At 35.5% G+C, this 19,611-nt stretch overlaps 1 protein-coding gene across 5 annotated transcripts in view; it reads left to right on the plus strand.

The window, feature by feature from the left end:
* The window catches only part of NXPE4 (neurexophilin and PC-esterase domain family member 4), a 41,871-nt gene that overhangs the window by 16,799 nt on the left and 5,461 nt on the right, over positions 1-19,611 (plus strand). For 3 of the 5 annotated variants that reach the window (XM_074216724.1, XM_074216725.1, XM_074216727.1), the window contains exons 2-5: positions 6,785-6,890; positions 8,244-8,965; positions 9,315-9,376; positions 14,080-14,298. In XM_074216724.1, coding sequence (XP_074072825.1) covers positions 6,785-6,890; positions 8,244-8,965; positions 9,315-9,376; positions 14,080-14,298 — 1,109 coding nt within the window. Of the gene's footprint in view, positions 1-6,033; positions 6,141-6,784; positions 6,891-8,243; positions 8,966-9,314; positions 9,377-14,079; positions 14,299-19,611 lie in introns of those variants that run through there. The other 2 variants (XM_074216726.1, XM_074216728.1) reach the window with 2 other exon arrangements.

Raw genomic sequence — 19,611 nt, forward strand, 5'->3', positions numbered from 1 at the left:
GATAGGTAGAAGGAGAACCAGGATAAAGCACTGTTTCAAAAATCTAGAAACAAGAGAGTGTTACCAAGAAAATTGAAGGTTCCAGATTTTTATTCATTTCTTTCATCTAGACTGCTCCTCACTTGCTCTACTGTTCACTAAAGGTGAGCACTGTTTTCATCATAATGCTAAAAATATTAAGTTCATTGAGATATAAGATATGAAATCTATCCATTGTGATTCTAGGCCATGATTGAATTCTGTCTCCACAAACATTTAACAGAATGAAAATACCTGTTGGGATTTTCACTTTAACTCTCTAATGAAAACAGAACTGGGGCCCCTGAGGAGCAGAATAGAGGGAATAGAGATCCTATGCAATATTAATAGCTGAAAGAATGATCCTCTCTCACTGCTCAACCCAGAAATAGGAACCAACTTTAACATAAAATAGAAAGTCAAGAAATAAGCTAGAAAAATAAGCAAATAACGACAAAAAAAATCTCATCACAAAAATCTACTATGGTGACAGGGAGGATTAACAAAAAGAATGGTGTCAGAAAAGCTCCAAGAAAGGCCTTAAAAGAAAAAAAAACTGAAGGTAAGTTAAACAAGAATTCTTGAAGAACTAAGAAAGGTTTTAATAACCAGAGTGGAAGAGGAAACATTAGGTGAAAAAATAAGTGAGGGAAAAAATTATGAAAAGATAATTCAAAACATGGTAAAAGAGGCACACAAGCACAACACACACACACACACACACACACACACACACACATAACACACACACCAAAGAAAACAATACTTTAAAAAAAATTGGCCAAATGGAAAAAAAAAGGTTCAGCATCTTACTGAAGAAAATTATTCCTTACAAATTACAATTGGGCAAATTGAAACTAATCATATTAAAAGAGAATAAGAAACAATGAAGCGAAGTCAAAAGGACAAAAAAAAAGAGAAGAAATATCTCATTGGAAAAACAGCTGACCTGGAAAAGAAAAGAAATAATTTGAGAATTATTGGACTTCCTGAAAAAAATAATCTTGATATAGTTCAAGAGGTTATAACATAAAACTATCAATATTCTTGAACCAGAGAGTAACAGAGAAATTGAAAAAAACATCCACTGATCATCATCTGAAAGAGATCCCAAAATGAAAACTCTCAAAAATACCATACTCTAATTCCAGGAGGTCCTAGGTCAAAGAAAAAAGAGTTCAAATATCATAGACTTAAAGTCAAGATCACATAAGATTTAGCAGCTATCACATTAAAAAAAACCAGAAGGTTTGGAAGGGAAAAGAACTAGAATTATAACCAAGAATAACCTATCCAGAAAAAAATTAATATAATCCTTCAAGGGAAAAATGAATATTTAATAGAATAGAAAACTTTCAAACATTCCTAATAAAAAGATCAGAGCTGAATAGAAAATTTGACTTTAAAATATAAGATTCAAGAGAAGCATAAAAAAGTAAATATAAAATAATCATAAAACATTTAAATTTTTACATTCTTATCTAGGAAGATGATACATGTAACTCCTAAGAATCTTATCATTATTAGAGTAGTTAGAAATATTCTACAAGGAGAGAATCAATTATGTTGGATGTAGGAAAAATAAAAGTATATCTGAGAAAGAGCAATGTCCTAGGAGAAGAGTGAAGGGAGAGGAAGACTGAGAAAAATTTTCTTACATAAAAGAAGTACACAAGAAAAAGTTTTTATAATGAGGAAAATGGGGGTGGGGATGGTGGGCAAAACTTGAACTTCACTCATCAAAACTGATTCAAAGAACTGTTAGTTTTCTAGTAATTTCAGTTTCATCTGACTTTTCATGATCCCATCTTGTCAAAGATACTGAAATGATTTGCCATTTTCTTCTCCAATTCATTTAATGGACGAGGAACTGAGGGAAACAGGATCACACAGCTAGTAACTGTCTGACAGCAGATTTGAACTCAGGAAGATGAGCCTTCCAGACCCCAGGCCCACTTCTCTATCCACTGTACCACCCAGCTGATATGTGTATGCACACATATATAGGTACATACATATGGATGTATATAAGTATAATTACATGTTATACACATTCAAATGGGTATAGAAATCTATCATATTCAATAGGGAAGTAGGAGGGGAGATGAGAGAGATAAGAAAATGGGATGTTGATAAAAGGGAGGGTAGGTGAAGGAAGGCAGTGATCAGAAGCAAAAAGAATATAAAGGAGGGAAAGGATAAAAATAGAGAAAGAAAGATAAACAGACGAAAATGGGATGTAGGGAAATGTCTCATTAATAAGTATAATTGTGAATATCATTAGATTGATCTCCTCCATAATGATGATCCTTCTCCATGTTTCCTCAGTCAGAGTGGATCAGAAACTAGAATTAACAGTATATATAATGTGCCCAAGAAATATACTTGAAATAGAGAACGATACATAGAATTAAGATAAGGGACTGGATCAGAATCCATCATGCTTTAGCTGAAGTTAAAAAAGGCAGAAGTAGTTATCATGATCCCATATGGAGGAAAAAGGGAAAATAAATCTAATCTTAAAGATAAGTAAGGTGTATTGTGATTTTAAATGAGGTTCGGATTCGGTCCTGCACATGACACTCTCGCTGACACTCTTGAAAATGGAAATATTTTAATTAGACAACACAAGGAATAGATTGATTACAATAACACCCAATACAGCAAATAATACATTAAAGACAAAGGTTTAGTAATACTATGATCAAAGTAGAAGAAAAAGATAAAGATAGCATCACCAATTCGGGGGAGCACTAACTCTGAACAGTCCCTGGCTGGGGGAATCCCGTGTTCTTTTCAGCCTTTTGAGTCCTGAGTGGGAGAGGAAGAAAGAAAGAAAGAAAGAAAGAAAGAAAGAAAGAAAGAAAGAAAGAAAGAAAGAAAGAAAGAAAGGAAGGAAGGAAGGAAGGAAGGAAGGAAGGAAGGAAGGAAGGAAGGAAGGAAGGAAGGAAGAAAGAAAGAAAGAAAGAAAGAAAGAAAGAAAGAAAGAAAGAAAGAAAGAAAGAAAGAAAGAAAGAAAGAAAGTCCCAGGCAGAAAAAATTCTCCATGGGTGAGATTCCCACCAATGCTTGGAGACTCAGAGTATTTATCAGTGGAGAACAAAGAAGGCTAGTTGCTAATTTAGTTGGGAGGGATTCCCTTAGTTGGGAGGGAGTTCCTTTAACAGAAATATGGGAAAAGTCTACAAGTCTACCAGTTTGAAGACTTCAAAGAAATGCCATAGGGGACCGGAAGATTTTACTTTGAATAAGGTCAATACTGTGAGAATAGCCAGTTCTCCCCAGTACTAACTATATTCCAAGAAGTGACTGGCTCCTGGAATCTTTGGAATGGCCAAATCACCTATGACATGTCCGGAGAGGTGGGGAGAAGGCACATCCTCATACAGGCTCCAGAGAACTTACTTATAAGAAAACTTCATTTTCTTATTCAGTAGGGAAATTACATCTTGCCAAAAGGCATAATAGACAATGAGGTAATATGAATGCTAAACATATGTATATACCCTTTGGCATAATATTCAGATTCTTAAAGGAAAACTAAATGAATTAAAGGAGGAAGTAGATAGTAAAATTATACAAGTTTCAATTCTTCCATTGCAGAATTAGATAATCATAACCATAAAATAAATAAAAATAAGTTAAGGGGATGAATGAAAATCTTAGAAAAGTTAGATTATGATCAACCCCTAGAGAAAACTGGTTATTTAAAAAGGAATATACTTTTTCTCAGCTATATATAGCACCCTCACAAAAATTGGGACATAAGAACCTTGCAAATAAATGCAGAAAAGCAGAAATCTTAAATGTACCTCTTTTAGCCCATAATGCAGTAAAATTATATTCAATAAAGGCATCATGGAAGAATAGATTAAAAACTAGTTGGATTTCCATAACTGTGAATAATATGGAAATATTTTACATGATAGCACATGTATTTACTATATCAAACTGCCTTTCTTTGTCAGAAGAGGGGAGGGGAGGGAGTGAGAAAAATGTTTGGAACTCAAAATCTTGTAAAAATTTTCTCAAATATGTAATTGTGAAAAAAAATTCAGAAGATAATTTAATTGAAAACCAATTATTGTCATCTTAATGAACGAGTGGGTCAAAGAACAAATCATATAAACATTCAATACTTTCATAAAAAAATGACAACAATGAGACAACGCACCAAAATTTTTTTGGAATTCAGCCAAAGAATTTCACACTATACATCAAGATATAGTAGGTGATTTAGATATTATATTAAGTAAATTGGGGGAGGATGGAAAAATGTACTTATCAGATCTATGGATAAAGAAAGAATTCAGGGGCAGCTAGGTGGAGCAGTGGATAAAGCACCGACCCTGGAGTCAGGAGTACCTGAGTTCAAATCCAGTCTCAGACACTTAATAATTACTTAGCTGTGTGGCCTTGAACAAGTTGCTTAACCCCATTACCTTGCAAAAATCTTAAAAAAAAAAAAGGAAGGAGTTCATAACCAAACAGAAGATAAAGAGGATCATGGGAAAAAATTGGAGAATTTTGATTACATGAAATTAAAAAGGGTTTAAACAAGTCAAATTAATACAGAAGAAAATCAGGGAAATTGGAAAACATTTTGCAGTAAGTTTATTGATAAAAGTGTCAGTTCTCAAATATGTAGGAAACTGAGCTGAATTCATAAAAATACATCATTCTCCAATTGATAAATGTTCAAAGGATATGAACTTGTTTTCAGAAGAAGAAATCAAAGCTACCAATAGTCATGAAAAATGCTTTAAATCACTACTGTTTTGAAAAATGGAAATTAAAACAACTCTGAGATACTACTTTACAGCTACCAGATTGACTAACATTACAAAAATGTGAAATAACAAATACTGGAGGATATATGAAAAAACTGAAACATTAAGACATTGTTGGTGGGGTTGTGAATTGATGCAACCATTCTGGAGAACAGTTTAGAATTAAACCCAAAAAGTCTAATAAACTGTTTATACCCAGTAATACTACTGCTTGGTCTGTATCCCAAAGAGATCAAAGTAAAAAGGAAAGAACATATATGTAGTAAAATATTTTTAGCAACTCTTTTGTCGTGGTATAGAATTGGAAATTGAGGAATATCATTTGAGGAATGGTTAAATAAGTTGTGATAAATGATCCTGATGAATATTATGCTAAAGAAATGATGAGGCAAATGGATTCAGAAAAACCTGTAAATTTTATATGAACTAATACAAAGTGGACTGACTAGAAAACGTAGAAAGAACAATTATACTTGGGATCATCAATATCATAAGGATTATCAGCTGTGAAAGATTTAACTTCTCTGAGCAAAACAATTCTAAAAGACCCATGATGAAAAATACTATCCACTTCCAGAGAGAGAACTAATAAACTTTGAAACATCCTTTTAAAAAATTTTTATTTTATTTTTCTTGGGTTTGTGTGTGTTTTATTTTGCAACATGGCTAATATGGAAATAGATTTTGCATTACTATACATAGATAATAGATGTTATATTGCTTACTTTTTCAAGCTGTATGTGGGGGTAAGAGGGAGAAAGATAATATGTAAAGGAGAAATATTTAATGAGATCATTCAAAATTATTTAAAAAAGAAAACAGCTGATTTGAACTAAAGAAGATCCAGGTATCCTAGGATATAGGATTCAGAACCATTTCTCTTAAGGATTTATAAAAAAAAGCTCAAATAAAAATGGTTAAGAAGAAGTCAAAAAGGGCTTCTGAATTGAATTTCCTTCCTTGTAGATTACCATAGTTCTCAAAAACAGAAGGGGGAAAAAAAGCAAAGAAAAATGAGATTAACAGGAAACAGTTTCATCTACAAATACCTTGAGGACAGTTGCTTCCCACTGAGAGAGGGAGAGGAAGACAGAGGAGGTGGAGTTGGGAGGAAGACTAAACCAAAATGAAACAAAACAAAACAAAACAAAAAATCATTAACCAAGAAGTCAGAGTAAACCAGGAAGTGCAGCACATTAGGGTGGATCCCAAAACCAAAATTGAAAATGAAACAGTGACCCTCTGAAAGTCTGCAGTGTGAAGTGCTTGACTTTTAAGAACATATCTAGAGTTAAAGGGTGGACGTTGCAGAGGGGCAGATTTCTTTTCAATGTAAGTAAAAATTTCATAATGATTAATTATACAAAATTTTTATGGTCTGTCTCCCCTCATGACAGGTTTTTAAAAGATGATTCAGTGCCAATTTATTGGAGATCTTTTGAGATGATTTAAAGTCCGGTTGAAACAGAGGGCTTCCATTAATTTTCCCACTCCTGAGATTCTTATTAAAGAAAACTGGTCCAAACAGGAAAGAAGGGGGGAAAAAAAACTTAAAGAATTTTCATCTGGTTTAAATTTAAAGTACTCAAGCAGCAATATTCCTTTCTTGGTTAAGTTGTACATCAAAAACTTCTGTGCCTATTGAATCCTTGATGTCTTAAAGGAGGGACCAAGAAGAGACATGCAATCTATTTAGGGGTGGGAAAATTCTCTAGGGAGTTTAGAAAGGTCCATTCCCTAAACAAGATTGTCTTTAGTATTTGTTGTAGAGATATAGGCAACCTCTTCATGTTTAATGTCCTTCCCCTGTACAATGAGCTAGTGTCACAATTTCAGGGTCAAAAAGGGGAAGAATGTGAGACAAGCAAAGAGCAGGGTTCTAAGAATGAGAGAGCTATTAAAAATGATAGTAACTGAGCATAAAACAATGTCCTTTTTAATTATTCTTTACTTTTTTTTATCTTTTTGTCTAATAGGTCATGTGGCAGGATTTTAAACCTGACTCTTTGGAAACTACTGTTCATAGTGATGTTTGTATTTACTGCACTGATTATTTTGAAAACTTCTAAAAACTTCTCAAAGGTAAACTGTCCCCTCTCCCCAATGGTATACTCTATCCCCAAATAAATAAAAATAAGACATATGAATCACAGATGGGAGTATCAATTTATATTTATCAATGGTTACTAAATGATTTTATATTTTCTTTTAAAAAATACTTTAAAAAAGATTACTTTCTTTGAAATTTTCACAAAGCCTGGAATTAGGTCTTATTTGAGGGGTTCATTTTTTCAGTTGCCCCAAACTCACCTGGAACTTCAAGGACAGTTGCAGGAAGACCCAATACTGTCCTATACTTTACTGAGAAAATCAAAAATTCTTCATGAGTTACATGATCTTCCTTATTTTGTACTTTAAAACCTCTCTTCCTTGCTTTCTTCTTTTTTTCCTCAGGTTTTGAGGAAAAGGTGGTTCATCTTCCTGTCAAGGTTGATCCTGCTACATATACATATGTTCTTGATCTCATTTGATCTCCTTCTTTTGCACTTCTTTCATAATCTCTCTCTCTCTCTCTCTCTCTCTCTCTCTCTCTCTCTCTCTCTCTCTCTCACACACACACACAAACACACACACACACACACACATACACACACACACTTTAGTAGACTTTAGCTAGTCCCTGCTCTAACTTCCACTACGTCCCAGTTGGTTACTGAGGACTTCTTAAACTTTATATGTACAGAGTTTAAAGGATAACTAGGTGGCACAGTGTATAGAGCACTGGCTTTGGAGTCAGGAGGACAAGAGTTCAAATCCTGTCTCAGAAACTTATCACTTACCGGTGTGACCTCAGGCAAGTCACTTAGCCTTGATTGCTTTGTCTCCAGAGCCATCACCAGTCATCCTGATTCATATCTGGCCACTGGATCCAGATGGCTCTGGAGGAAAAAGTGAGGCTGGGAACTTAGCACAGCCTCCCCTCACTCAAATCCAATTTATATGCTTGTCATAGCATCACCTCCCTGATGTCCTGGTCTTCAAGAATGAAGGACAAATATCATCATCATAGACTTGGAATAAGGAAGTGAGCACAATAGAAAATTAACTAATGAAAAACATGATTAAAAAGCAAGTAAAGGGAGAGAAAGCCCTCAAGTCTCATAGTTCTTTCTCTCTCCTTCATTCTTCCCCCTCTCTCCATACATTTATGCATGTATGTGTATTTATACGTATTTATCCTCCCTTCCTACTTGTTAGCCTGTCTATTACTTTGACCTCTGCCTATTTCTCTGTCCATCTTACTCTGTGGTATAATGAATAAATAATAGCAGCAGGTTATATGTTCAAATAAGCAAACATCAATAATTAAAGATACTAAAACAGGGAAAAATTCTGTGTTCTGCACATAGTAAGTCATATTTCTTCTTATTTCAGTTCTGGTCTACTTCAAACCATCCCATCGTTGAATATTATTTGAATGCTTCCAGGAAACCCTTGTGTCCTAAACCATCAATCAGTCCAACAATCACTGACATGAAAATTAAAAAAATCAAGAAAAAGCTAGACCAACTCATACCACACAGGCCATTCTCTCATATCAACACCACTACGAGTGCAGTCCACAGTGTGGCCAAAATCATCAGTCCTAAGACTACTTACTGCAGAGGGGATCAGCTTGATATTCTCCTGGAGGTGAGAGACTACTTGGGACAAAGAAAAGAATATGGAGGGGACTTCCTAAGGGCCAGGATTTCCTCTCCGGATCTGAAGGCAGGAGCTTCTGGAACAGTGATTGACTTCAACAATGGCACCTATCTTGTCAGCTTCACTTTATTCTGGGTGGGCAGAATCTCTTTGTCTCTACTTCTTATACACCCTAGTGAAGGGGTGTCTGCCCTCTGGAGAGCAAGGAATAGGGGCTATGATAAGGTAACTTTCACAGGCCAATTTGCTAGTGATGCATTTGAGGTCTTCACTGAATGTGGCTTTGCTCTAAACACAAGTGCTGAACTGTGCCAGTACCTGGACCCTCGAGATCAGGAAGCCTTCTACTGTGTGAAACCTCCACAAGTGTCTTGTGATGCACTGACCCAGCTGAAATCTAAGAATAAGGAAGTTTCTTATCTTAGCAACCTAGAGAAAAGCCTCTTTAACAGGTAAATAAATTCTGCCTCCATGAGACAATATGCTTGAGTAAGAGTTAAGGATATGAAGTTATATTTATTTATATATTCGCATGAAGGTGTCTTTTCAGGGAGGAATATGGATCTGAAATCACTTTGAAACTGAGTCTATAATACAGGCAATAATTGTCCATATACCACCCCCCCCACAAAAAAGAAAAAATTACTAAATGATTTGAAACTAGCTGATGTTTCCAGAAATCTCAACTTCCCTGTCTACATCCCAGATTTGTTGAAACAAATAAGCTGTCTTGGTCTTTCCTTTTTTCCTCTTTGAATTCCAGGCTACCGGGTGGATAATTTTTGTTCTTTTCTTTTAAAGCTTCAGCATAGGGATGGAGGTTTTGGACAGCTTTGATCCCATCAATGTCTCAGAGTGTATGGGTAAGTATTTTTTTAAAAATGTCAACCCTCTAAATAAAAATTGCTTCAACAGTAAGCAGCATATTCTGAGTTTGAGATGGAAGTTGTCTAATTCAGGACTCAATACTTTTCTGGTTTTCCTTCTTCCTTTCTGACCATTCATCTGTCTCTTTTGCTGCCTCTTCCTACAGATCAAGCTCAAGTTCTCTAACCATAGAGTTCCCTCCAGATTCTATCTTGATCCCTCATCTCTTCTACTTCTATACCACTTTATTTGGTCATATCATCACCCCTTTGGATTTCATTGCCATCTCTGTGCTGATGATTCTCAAATCTTCCTTTCCTGCCTCAAATTTCCTCCTCACCTCCAATCTTGCCTTTCAGATTTTTGTTTTGTTTGTTTTTGTTTTTTGCAAGGCAATGGATTTAAGTGACATGCCCAAGGTCATATAGCTAAATAAGTATTAAGTATCTGAGGCCAAATTTGAACTCAGGTCCTCCTGGTTCCAGGGCTGGTGCTCTATCCATTGTGCTCCAAATCACATTCATTATCTTTCTCCCTAAACACCACCCCCTTCTTAATTTCCTTATTACTGTGGAGGGCAACACCATTCTCCCAGTTCTCAGGTTTTCAGTCTAGGAGTTATTTTGAATTTTTCACTCTTCTCCTTCCTCCCATAGCTAAGACCTGTTGATTTCACCTTTGCAATATCTCTTGAATAGGCCCCTTCTCTCCTTTGACATTGCCACCAACCTAGAGTACATCCTCATCTCCTCACATGTGGAGACTATTGCCATGGCCTGCTGATGGGTCAGCCTGCCTTAAGTCTCTTCCCTTTCCAATCCACCCTTCATTCAGTTACTAAAGTAATTTTCCTACAATTCTGTTCTGATCATGTTAACGCTTCTCCACCCCCCTCACTCAATAAACTTCACTGTCTCCCTGTTTCCCCCAGGAACGAATTCAAAAATTCTCTATTTGACTTTCAAAGTCCTTCACAACCTGATCCCTCCTACTTTTCCATCCTTTTTCTACCTTTATTCTAGACACAAACTCTTCAATCCAGTGACACTGACTTCCCAGTTGTTTCATAAAGATGATATTCTTATCTGTTGATCCTGAGTATTCTCTCTAGTTTGGACCTTTTCTTTTATGCTCTTAGTATTGACCTTCCTGGCCTCCTTTAAGTCCCAACTAAAATTCCACCTTCTATGGAAACCTTTTCCAGCTCCTCTTTTTTTAAAATATTTTATTCATTTATTTTTCCAACTACATGCAATGGTAGTTTTCAGAAATCATTTTTTGCTATATTTCGAGTTTTACATTTTTCTTCCTCCCTTCTTTCCTTCTCCCTTCCCACTGACAGAAAACAATCTAATATAGGCTACATATGTAAAACCATACTAAACATAAATTCATATTAATCATATTATGAAAGAAGAATCAAATCAAAATGAAAAAAATTAGAAAGAAAAAGCACAATATATAAGACAACTTTTAAAAATGGAAGATACCATGCTTTGGTTTGCATTTAAACTCCACAGTTCTTTCTCTAAATATGGATGATATTTTACATCACAAGACTTTTAGAATTGTCTTGGTGGATCATCACCCAATGTTGCTGTTAGTGTGTATAATGTTTTAGTTTTGCTCACTTCACTCAGCATCAGTTCATGCAAGTCTTTCCAAGCTGTTCTGAAATTCTGTCCCTCATGATTTCTTACAGAACAATAGTGTTCCATCATATTCACATACCACAATTTTCAGCCATTCCCCAATTGATAGGCATCCCCTCAACTTGCAATTCTTTGCCAGCTCCTTTTAATTCCTGTGTCTTCTTTCTGTTAGTTATTTCCTACTTATAAAATATAAAACTTGCTTTGTATCTATTTGTCTGAATGTTTTTTCTTTCATTAGATTTTAAAGCTCTTTGAGGGCAAGAAGTATCTGTTTTTGTATCCCCAAGGTTTAGTACAGCGACTGGCCTATGGAGTCACTTTATAGATATTTATTGATTCATCTAATTTGGAGTATTCCCTTAAAACAAAGCATCCAACCATTCGAGATTAGAAGGTACTTCGGAGGTCATCTGCTCCTGAACATTTTTTAATATTTTTGACAAGTTAATAAGCTTCTGACTGAAACTCTTTAGGAAAAAATAGCCCACTAATTCCTAAGAAATTCCATTACACCTTTGGTCATCTCTTATTCTTAGTCTATTTTTCCATAAGTGGAACTTAAAATTGTCTATTGGACTTTCAAACTAGATATTCCAGAGACCCCTCATATTCAACATGTTCCAAAGCAGAATTCTTTATTCCCCCCCCCCAATCCTTACTTCTCCTAAACTTCAGAAATATCATCCAAGACCTCACCATCATTTCACATCACTCAATGATCCCAGCAACCTCCTGACATGCCTCCCATCATCCAGTATGACCTACATGGTGTACTCTGGCACTTTAATACATTACATTATTTCTCCTCTCTCTGAGTTTTTTCATTGGTCATCTCTCATGCTTGGAATACACTCCCTTCTCATGCTCCTCACTTCTATCTCCAGGAGTCTCACTCTTCTTTGAAACTCAAATCAATCACCACCTTCTACATAAAGCTTTCTGATCATCCTCCTTCACAATCTGTATTTGCATCTTAATTCTTAATATTTATTTTCTTTACATGACTTAATATTCCTTTATATGTTGTTTTTGTTGTCTTCTCTTATTTGAACATAAGAATTATTTAATTAATTTTATTTGTGTCTGCAGCACCTAGCACAGTGCCTACCATATATTGAGTCTTTTCAGTTCTGTCTGATTCGTTGTGACCCAATTTAGGAGATATTGGAATGGTTTGCCATTTCCTTTTACAGTTCATTTTGATGATGTGGAAACTGAAACAAATAAGGTTAAGTGACTTACTCAGAGTTCTACAGCTAGTAAAAGTGTCTGAGGCCAGATTTGAACCCAAGTCTTTCTGACTCCAGGATCATTGCTGTATCTACTATACCATCTGGTTGCCCAATAGCATATAATAGATGTTTAATAAATGCTTATTGATTGATTAATTGATTGATCCTAAGTTTAGTCAGTTAAAGTGTAACTCTTTTCTAGAACTAACGATAAACAACAATCTATAAGTAGCTGCCAAAGGACCAGTTCTAACTGGGCAATGCTTCTATATCCTCCTCTTCCTCTTCATCTTCCACCTCTTTCTCCTTCTCCTTTCTCCTTTTCCTCCTCTTCTTCCTTTCCTTTCCTTTCTCTTCCTCTGTTCATACCCTTACATGTGGAGGTTCTGTCAAAAGGAATATAAATTTTGCTCACTTATACTTCTCAAGAAATCATGGGATTGGGGAGATAGATTTTTTTCTTCTCTATTTCTTTATTCTTCACCCCCCCCCCCCAAATAATTGGAACCTAACTTATTTATTGTAGTTTTCATTCATGATTTCTTGAAATATAGCTAGGAAAAACAAGACTTTGATAAAACACATTATGATTCAAACAGAGCTATTTGACTATGCCTTTAAACCCAAATTACTTTGTCCTTCACTGATTGACCAATAATAGGTCCCAGACCAAGCCTCACTTGCTCATTTGGGTTTTGATGGCCCAGAGTCAAGGGAATTAGCAATTGTTTCAGTTCCAGTCAGAAACCCTTACCCTCTCATATTGATTCTAGACCATCTTTGTCTAAATTCTTACCTAGCCTTTAATTACTGAATGGGCATTACCTCAGACAAAATGAGACCTGCCTGGCAAAGACCTTAGCTTAAAAAGGTCTTTGCTTCTGACCATAAGTCATCTTGACCTATATCTTTTCACTGGACTGTGATACTCTGGGAGAGAGTGAGACTGATGACTCTGCACAACTCTGCCTCACTTAAATCCAATTCACTTGCTAGTCAAGACATTATCCTCCTGATGTCATTGGTCCTCTTCAAGAAGCAAAGACAAACAACATTTATATATTTTAGTGTGTAGTCACTTCTTCCTTTCCCTGATAAGTGCAAGCTAAATCCTTTTAATCATAGACACTACACCTAGCTAGTGAGTGGGATAAAGTCTGAGATTTCTTCAGTAGAATATTATAGATTGGAGAATAGTTAACTATGTGCCCCTCCTCCCTTGACAAAGCAACTTCTGGGATATTGGTGAAGAGTCAACTGATCCCACCTTATCTGTTGCAGTCTGGATGACCATTCAATTCATGGGGCTGAAGAGATAATCTGGTTTTGGTTTAAATTTATATGCTCTTTTCCTTGGATTAGTTTAAGCATCTTGATTGTAAAACCACATTCTTCATTAATGAGGGCGGGTCAGTGGGGGTGGGGATCCAGTTAGCATAAATGTGATTCTTGGGTCTTTTGCTTTTGCCTCAATCTCTGTAATTGATTGGGGCCTGTTCCGAGAAAAGAATAAAGCTTTCTCTTCATACCTTGAGAGATCTCTGAAATTTATTTAAGTGGCAATTGTCCCACACACTAGCAAAAGCCAGGCAAGATATCTTCAAGTTAAAATTAAGACATTTCTTTTTAACCTCTGCAAGGAAAATAAAAATCATAATGTTCAGTCTTAGAGAATTATCTGACAATGTGAATGAATTCCCAAGATTATCTATGGCTTAGCATGCAAATGAATTTAAACCAGAACAATCAATACTTCTAAATTGCTTTTGTTTCTTTGATATTTTTGAAACTATTTCTTTATATCATTGGCAGAGCAAACAAAATCATTGAAAGAGAATTGCAAACCTGGGATGTGGTCCCCAGACTCCATTGGCTATGTCTGGAATAACACATGGAATCTGGCCTCCTGCAATTTGTCTCATTTCCATATTGAGACCCAAATGAATGTTTGTTTGAAGGGAAAGCTCATTTATATCCTGGGAGACTCCACGACCCGTCAGTGGATGGAATACTTCATAAAGAACATCAAAAGTAAGTTTTCATATTGAGCTCATCCTCAAATCTCTCAGAATCTGCTTCTTCAGGTTTCTAGGGGAGGTAATAGAGTCATATGCTGTATTTTTTTCATATTCCTTAATTTTAAAACTTTTAACTTTTTATCTCAGATGCAATAATGATTCCTTTGCATTTATATGTTTCACAGGCTTAATGGGAACCAGTGAGGATAAGCTGCCTCTCTTTCACATATAGTTCCCACTTTATTATTCACACAGTGAATGCATTCAAATTAAAATTCAGATAGGATGACCTATATATAATTAAACTGGAGAAGGAGCATCAATAGGTTTCTGCTACACTTCTCTTCCTTCAGAGAGGTTCTGATATTTATAAACAATATAAGAGAATGATTTTCCATTATTTTAAGAAGAAATCTGGGAAAGCAAACTATATCATCTCATTTGATAGTAAATTCTTCTGTAGAATCACTGTTCACAAAGTGAATTACCATTCAGTGTTTCCACAGCAATCAGAGAAATTATAATTTAATTTCACTTCTAATTTTATAGTTGAGGAAACTGAGGCCCAGAGAGATGAATGGATCAGAACTGCTCCTAGAACTTACATTCAAAGACACATATAATCTTAGAACTAGTCAAGACCTCAGGCATTGTAGAGTACATCCTTTTACTTTATGACCTAACTTATTGTAGAATGTGCTTTCCTTAATCTTGAGAATCCCCTTCCAATAGATCAAGATTTGAGGGTAAATTCCCAAGGGCAGTGTAGTGAAAAGGAAAGAACTCTAGAAGTGGAGTCAGGAAGACAAGTTCAAATCCAACCTAAGACACTTACTAGACCTTGGCAAGAGACCTTTATTTGTCTGTGCCTTTACAGATAACTCTTCTAAATTGTAAAAGGAAGAAATGGACTCCAATAACCGCTAAGGTCTCTTCCAGCTATAATCCATGATACTATCTTTCCCAGCAAGAACCCATTGCTACTGTGGAACATATATGGACAAAGGACTGCCCACTATGGCAGACCCACATCAAAGAAGGTCCTATGCTATATTAGTAAAACAGAATTGATGTAGCTAACAGGATGTGCAAATTTAGAGAATCCACCCCAAGTATTCACATGAACTGTTTGTTGCCTGGTCTGTATTCTGAGCTCCTATTGGTCTGATCAGTCACAGTTGGACAGAATATACTTTAGCATAATAAGGTCATTTTGGCCCTTTTTTAGAACAAAGGACAGCAACCACCCAACCAGATAGTAAATTTCCTTGGGGCAGGTACTCTCTTTTCCTTTCTTCTGTATCCCCAACACTTAGCACAATGTCTGGTCCTTGGTAGGTGCTTGTTTATTGTTGTTATTTGTCCTCCATTCTAGAAGAGGACCAATGACATCAGGGGAGGTGATGCCTTGATTTGCAAGTGAATTAAGTGAGGCAGGATTATGCAAAGTCACCAGCTTCACTCTCCTCTGGAGTCACTTGGACATTTCTTGACTAACCTTAAATCACTGAATGGGTGTTGCCTCTTCAAACTGAGACCTTGGAAAGACCTTAAAAGACCTTAAAAAGGCCAAGGTCTCCCAGCATCTGGGGCAATCTCCAGTCAATCTGATCTATGTCCTGCCACTGGATCCAGATGGCTTCAGAGGAGAGAGTGAATCTGGTAACTCATAGCCCTGCATCACTTAAATCTCACCAAGACCTGACTGCATTACTGTAGGAGATGCCAATAAGCACGGGGAGCACTCAGGCAGTATGGACCCATAGCAATTGAGTAAGTGCTGGAGGCAGGGCAGAATTTGGGGGTCTGATCACAAGAGAATATTGTTAAATTTTCAGTGTGAGAATTTACAGAAGTCAGTCATAAACCAGGGCTTTATTTCTTGTTTTGTTTATTGTCTAGACTTAAGAAAGTGATAATAGGGAGCCTTAGGTGTTGACTAAGTAAGGGAGTGATATAGTAAGATACAGATTTAAGAGAAATTACTTTGTCACCATTGTATAGGATGAACTGAAACAGGGAAACTAATTAGGAGGCTATTGCAATAATCTACATAAGAGGTAAGATGGGTTTGAATTAAGTTAGTGTCTGAATAGAAAAGGTGTGAGAGATGTAGAGGACATAATGGAAAGATCTGCAAACTGACATATATTTGGAGTAAAGGACTGTGAAATCAAAGATAATATTGATGTTATGAATTTAGAAAACTAGAAGAATGATGTCTAGCAAAAGTAGAAAAGTTTATATGAGGGGAGTGTTTGTAGGAAAAAATAATGAGTTCTGTTTTAAACATGGTGATTTTAGAAGTTTCCAGGACAACCAGTTTGAAATGTACAAACAATAGTTTGAAGTGAACAACACATTTGAAAACAAAGGACTGGAGGCCAGGGAAAAAGCTGGGATTAGATAGAGAGATATAGATATTTATCTATAGAGATATAGATATCTATATATACAGATATTATATATTTATATTTATATCTATTTCTATATGTTTTTTCCCGAGATCCAGTACTACATTTCCAACTGCCTATTGGACATTTCAAATTGGTTGTCCCAGAAACATCTCAAAATCACCATGTTCAAAACATGACTATAGATTTAGAACATAGAGATAGATATAGATATGTAAATGTCTATATTTCTGTAGATAGTAAACTCATCCATAGAGACTTGATAATTAAAACCATGGGAATTGATGAAATCATAGAAATTCCTAGAATTTTTCTCCTTATTATTGTTTAGTTGTTCAATCATGTGACCTTATGGACCACACTGCCATCTGGTTTTCTTGCTAAGGATACTGAAAGGATACTGTTTAAAGCAAACACAGGGTCAAAGTGCTAATAAGTATCTGAGATCAAATTTGAACTCAGGTCTTCCTGATTCTACACCCAGGGCTCTGTCTACAAAGACACCTAACTGACCTCTGAGGAAAAGCAAACTAGAAATAAATCTGCTAAAAGACAGATATTTTAGTTCTTGAAATGTTATATCATCCCTAAGTTGTTTCTTAATATTTAATTTACATTAGAATTCATTATATTACATTATATTTGATTCACCTTATTAGAATCGACACTGGCAATCTCACCATCTTGGTAAACTACCTCTGGTTACACTCCATTTCATAGAATTCTTCCTAAAATGTATTGCCTAGAAGTGAATACAAATAATATAGTTGTGATTGATCAGAGGAAAGTGTGTTGACACTATCACTTGTGCTTCACTTATCTACAAAGTGAGACCCTATTGCCATTTTGGACTTCAAAATCATATTACTGAATCAGACTGAGCTTATGTTTAGGTCTACAAAAACCTTAGATCCTAGATACAAAAAACCATTATCTTTCTATGTCTGCTGTAGTCTGTGTTTAAAAGATTAAATGTTTGACCATTGATGTAGGATTTTATATCCATCCCAAGTCAATTTCATCCTGTTATAATTGACACACTTTCATGGACTGTCAAGGGTAGAATCTTTTTGGAATCTGTTTTTCAGTGCGTTAGCTAGTCCTTAATACCTTTTTGTCATTTGTTAATTTGACAAGTTTAACATCCATGTTTTCAGTTGAGTCACTGACTAGGAGAGTCACATATAGAATGGAGGCTTGACTTGGGACAATAGGACATCCTGCTTTAGTCATTTGATAGCTGTATGACTCTGGACAATTTCTTGACCTCTCTCAGTCTCAATTGTCTCCTCTATAAAATTCGGATAATATCTATAGCACTTAAAGTACAGGGTTATTGGAAGTCTCAGATGAGATCATGTATATGAAGTACTCTGAAAACCTTAACAGGTCATGGGAATGTCAGTTATTACTATTATTAGCAGTAATAATAATAATAAAACCAAAGATTATTCCCTGGGACATTCCATTAGAGACATTCTTTTATGTTGACCATTACCAGAACTAATAGAAAAAATAACCAAAATCCTATTCATTTGAGCTCTTTATTTCCCAGAAGTAATGGGGAAAAATGAATTTTCAATTCTTTGGAAATATTATCAGAATCTTTGTTTCCCTAAAAGTACTGTATTATATGTATTATCATTTCAACAAAACTCTATAAAGATCTGTTAGTACCCCCATTGATAAATATCACTAAACTCTTTCAGGATTAGCCTTCTTAGGGAAAACAGAAAAGGGACCAGGGAGGAAGCTAGAATTGAAGCAAAGAAGTCAGTATTTTGCAATTGTTTTCTGTATGAGTATGATTAATACCATCCTCATAACCACTATATTTTAAGGGGATTGGAGGGCTGTATATTCTGCACCTGAAAAAAGTATTTTTAAAAACTTTCTTGGAGTCAATCATTTCTAATTATTCATGTCACATTTTTAAAAATATGATCATACTTTCATAACTTAAAGAGGTAGTTCTTACCTCTAAGACTATACACATTACCTCCCTACTCAAAGATCTTAGCTTCAGATTGATTATCTTCTCAATAGATCTTCATTCACTTCAATTTGATAAGACTATATTATTGATGTTCAATCATATCTAACTCTTTATGGTTTCATTTGAGGTATTCTTGGCAGAGATAGTGGAGTTGTTTTGTTCATTTTCTTTTGCAGCTCATTTTACAGTCGAGGAAATGAGGCAAACAGTTGTGTAACTTAAGGTCACACAACTGTTAAGTGTCTGAGGTCAGATTTGAACTCAGAAGATGAATCTGTCTAACTCTCAGCCTAGCAGTATATTCCACTGCACTAACAACCCCTCAACAAAAATATATGGTATGCTAATTACAAATTCAACCCCACACTAGGCTGTGGGGATAAGCAATAAAAGAAATATAAGACCTTAATCCTATACATTAATCAGTCAATCTATATTTAAGGAATCGACATCATAGATACTAGGTGCTAGGGATCCTTTTAAAGTTTCTGAGGATTTAGATAATTTACTTAGGAGAACTTGCACAATGAAATGCTCCTATGGAGGTCAGAAGAAGTAATACAAAAAACTCCAAAGGTTTCTCTGAAGAACTTTTAGGAGATACTGACACAGAGCTGTCCAGCATGTTGTGCCTGCATCAAAAATATTACTATGCTCTATGAGCAAAGCAGAATAGCAGAAAGGAAACATGAAATGCACAAATTTAGAGACATTTCCATTCCAAATATTCAAATGGACTATTTGTGTCTGAACTATGGTAGATCCTTTTCAGCTCATATTGGACTGATCAGCCACAGATAACACACAATACCTTGACTCCAACATCATGATGTCATTAGTCCTCTGAGTAAGAAGGAAAAGCAACAATAGATAATATTTTTTGAAGTGAGAAACAGTGAGTCATAATGGATAGAAA

The sequence above is a fragment of the Macrotis lagotis genome, chromosome 1, assembly GCF_037893015.1.
Source record: "Macrotis lagotis isolate mMagLag1 chromosome 1, bilby.v1.9.chrom.fasta, whole genome shotgun sequence".
Taxonomy (NCBI): Eukaryota; Metazoa; Chordata; class Mammalia; order Peramelemorphia; family Peramelidae; genus Macrotis; species Macrotis lagotis.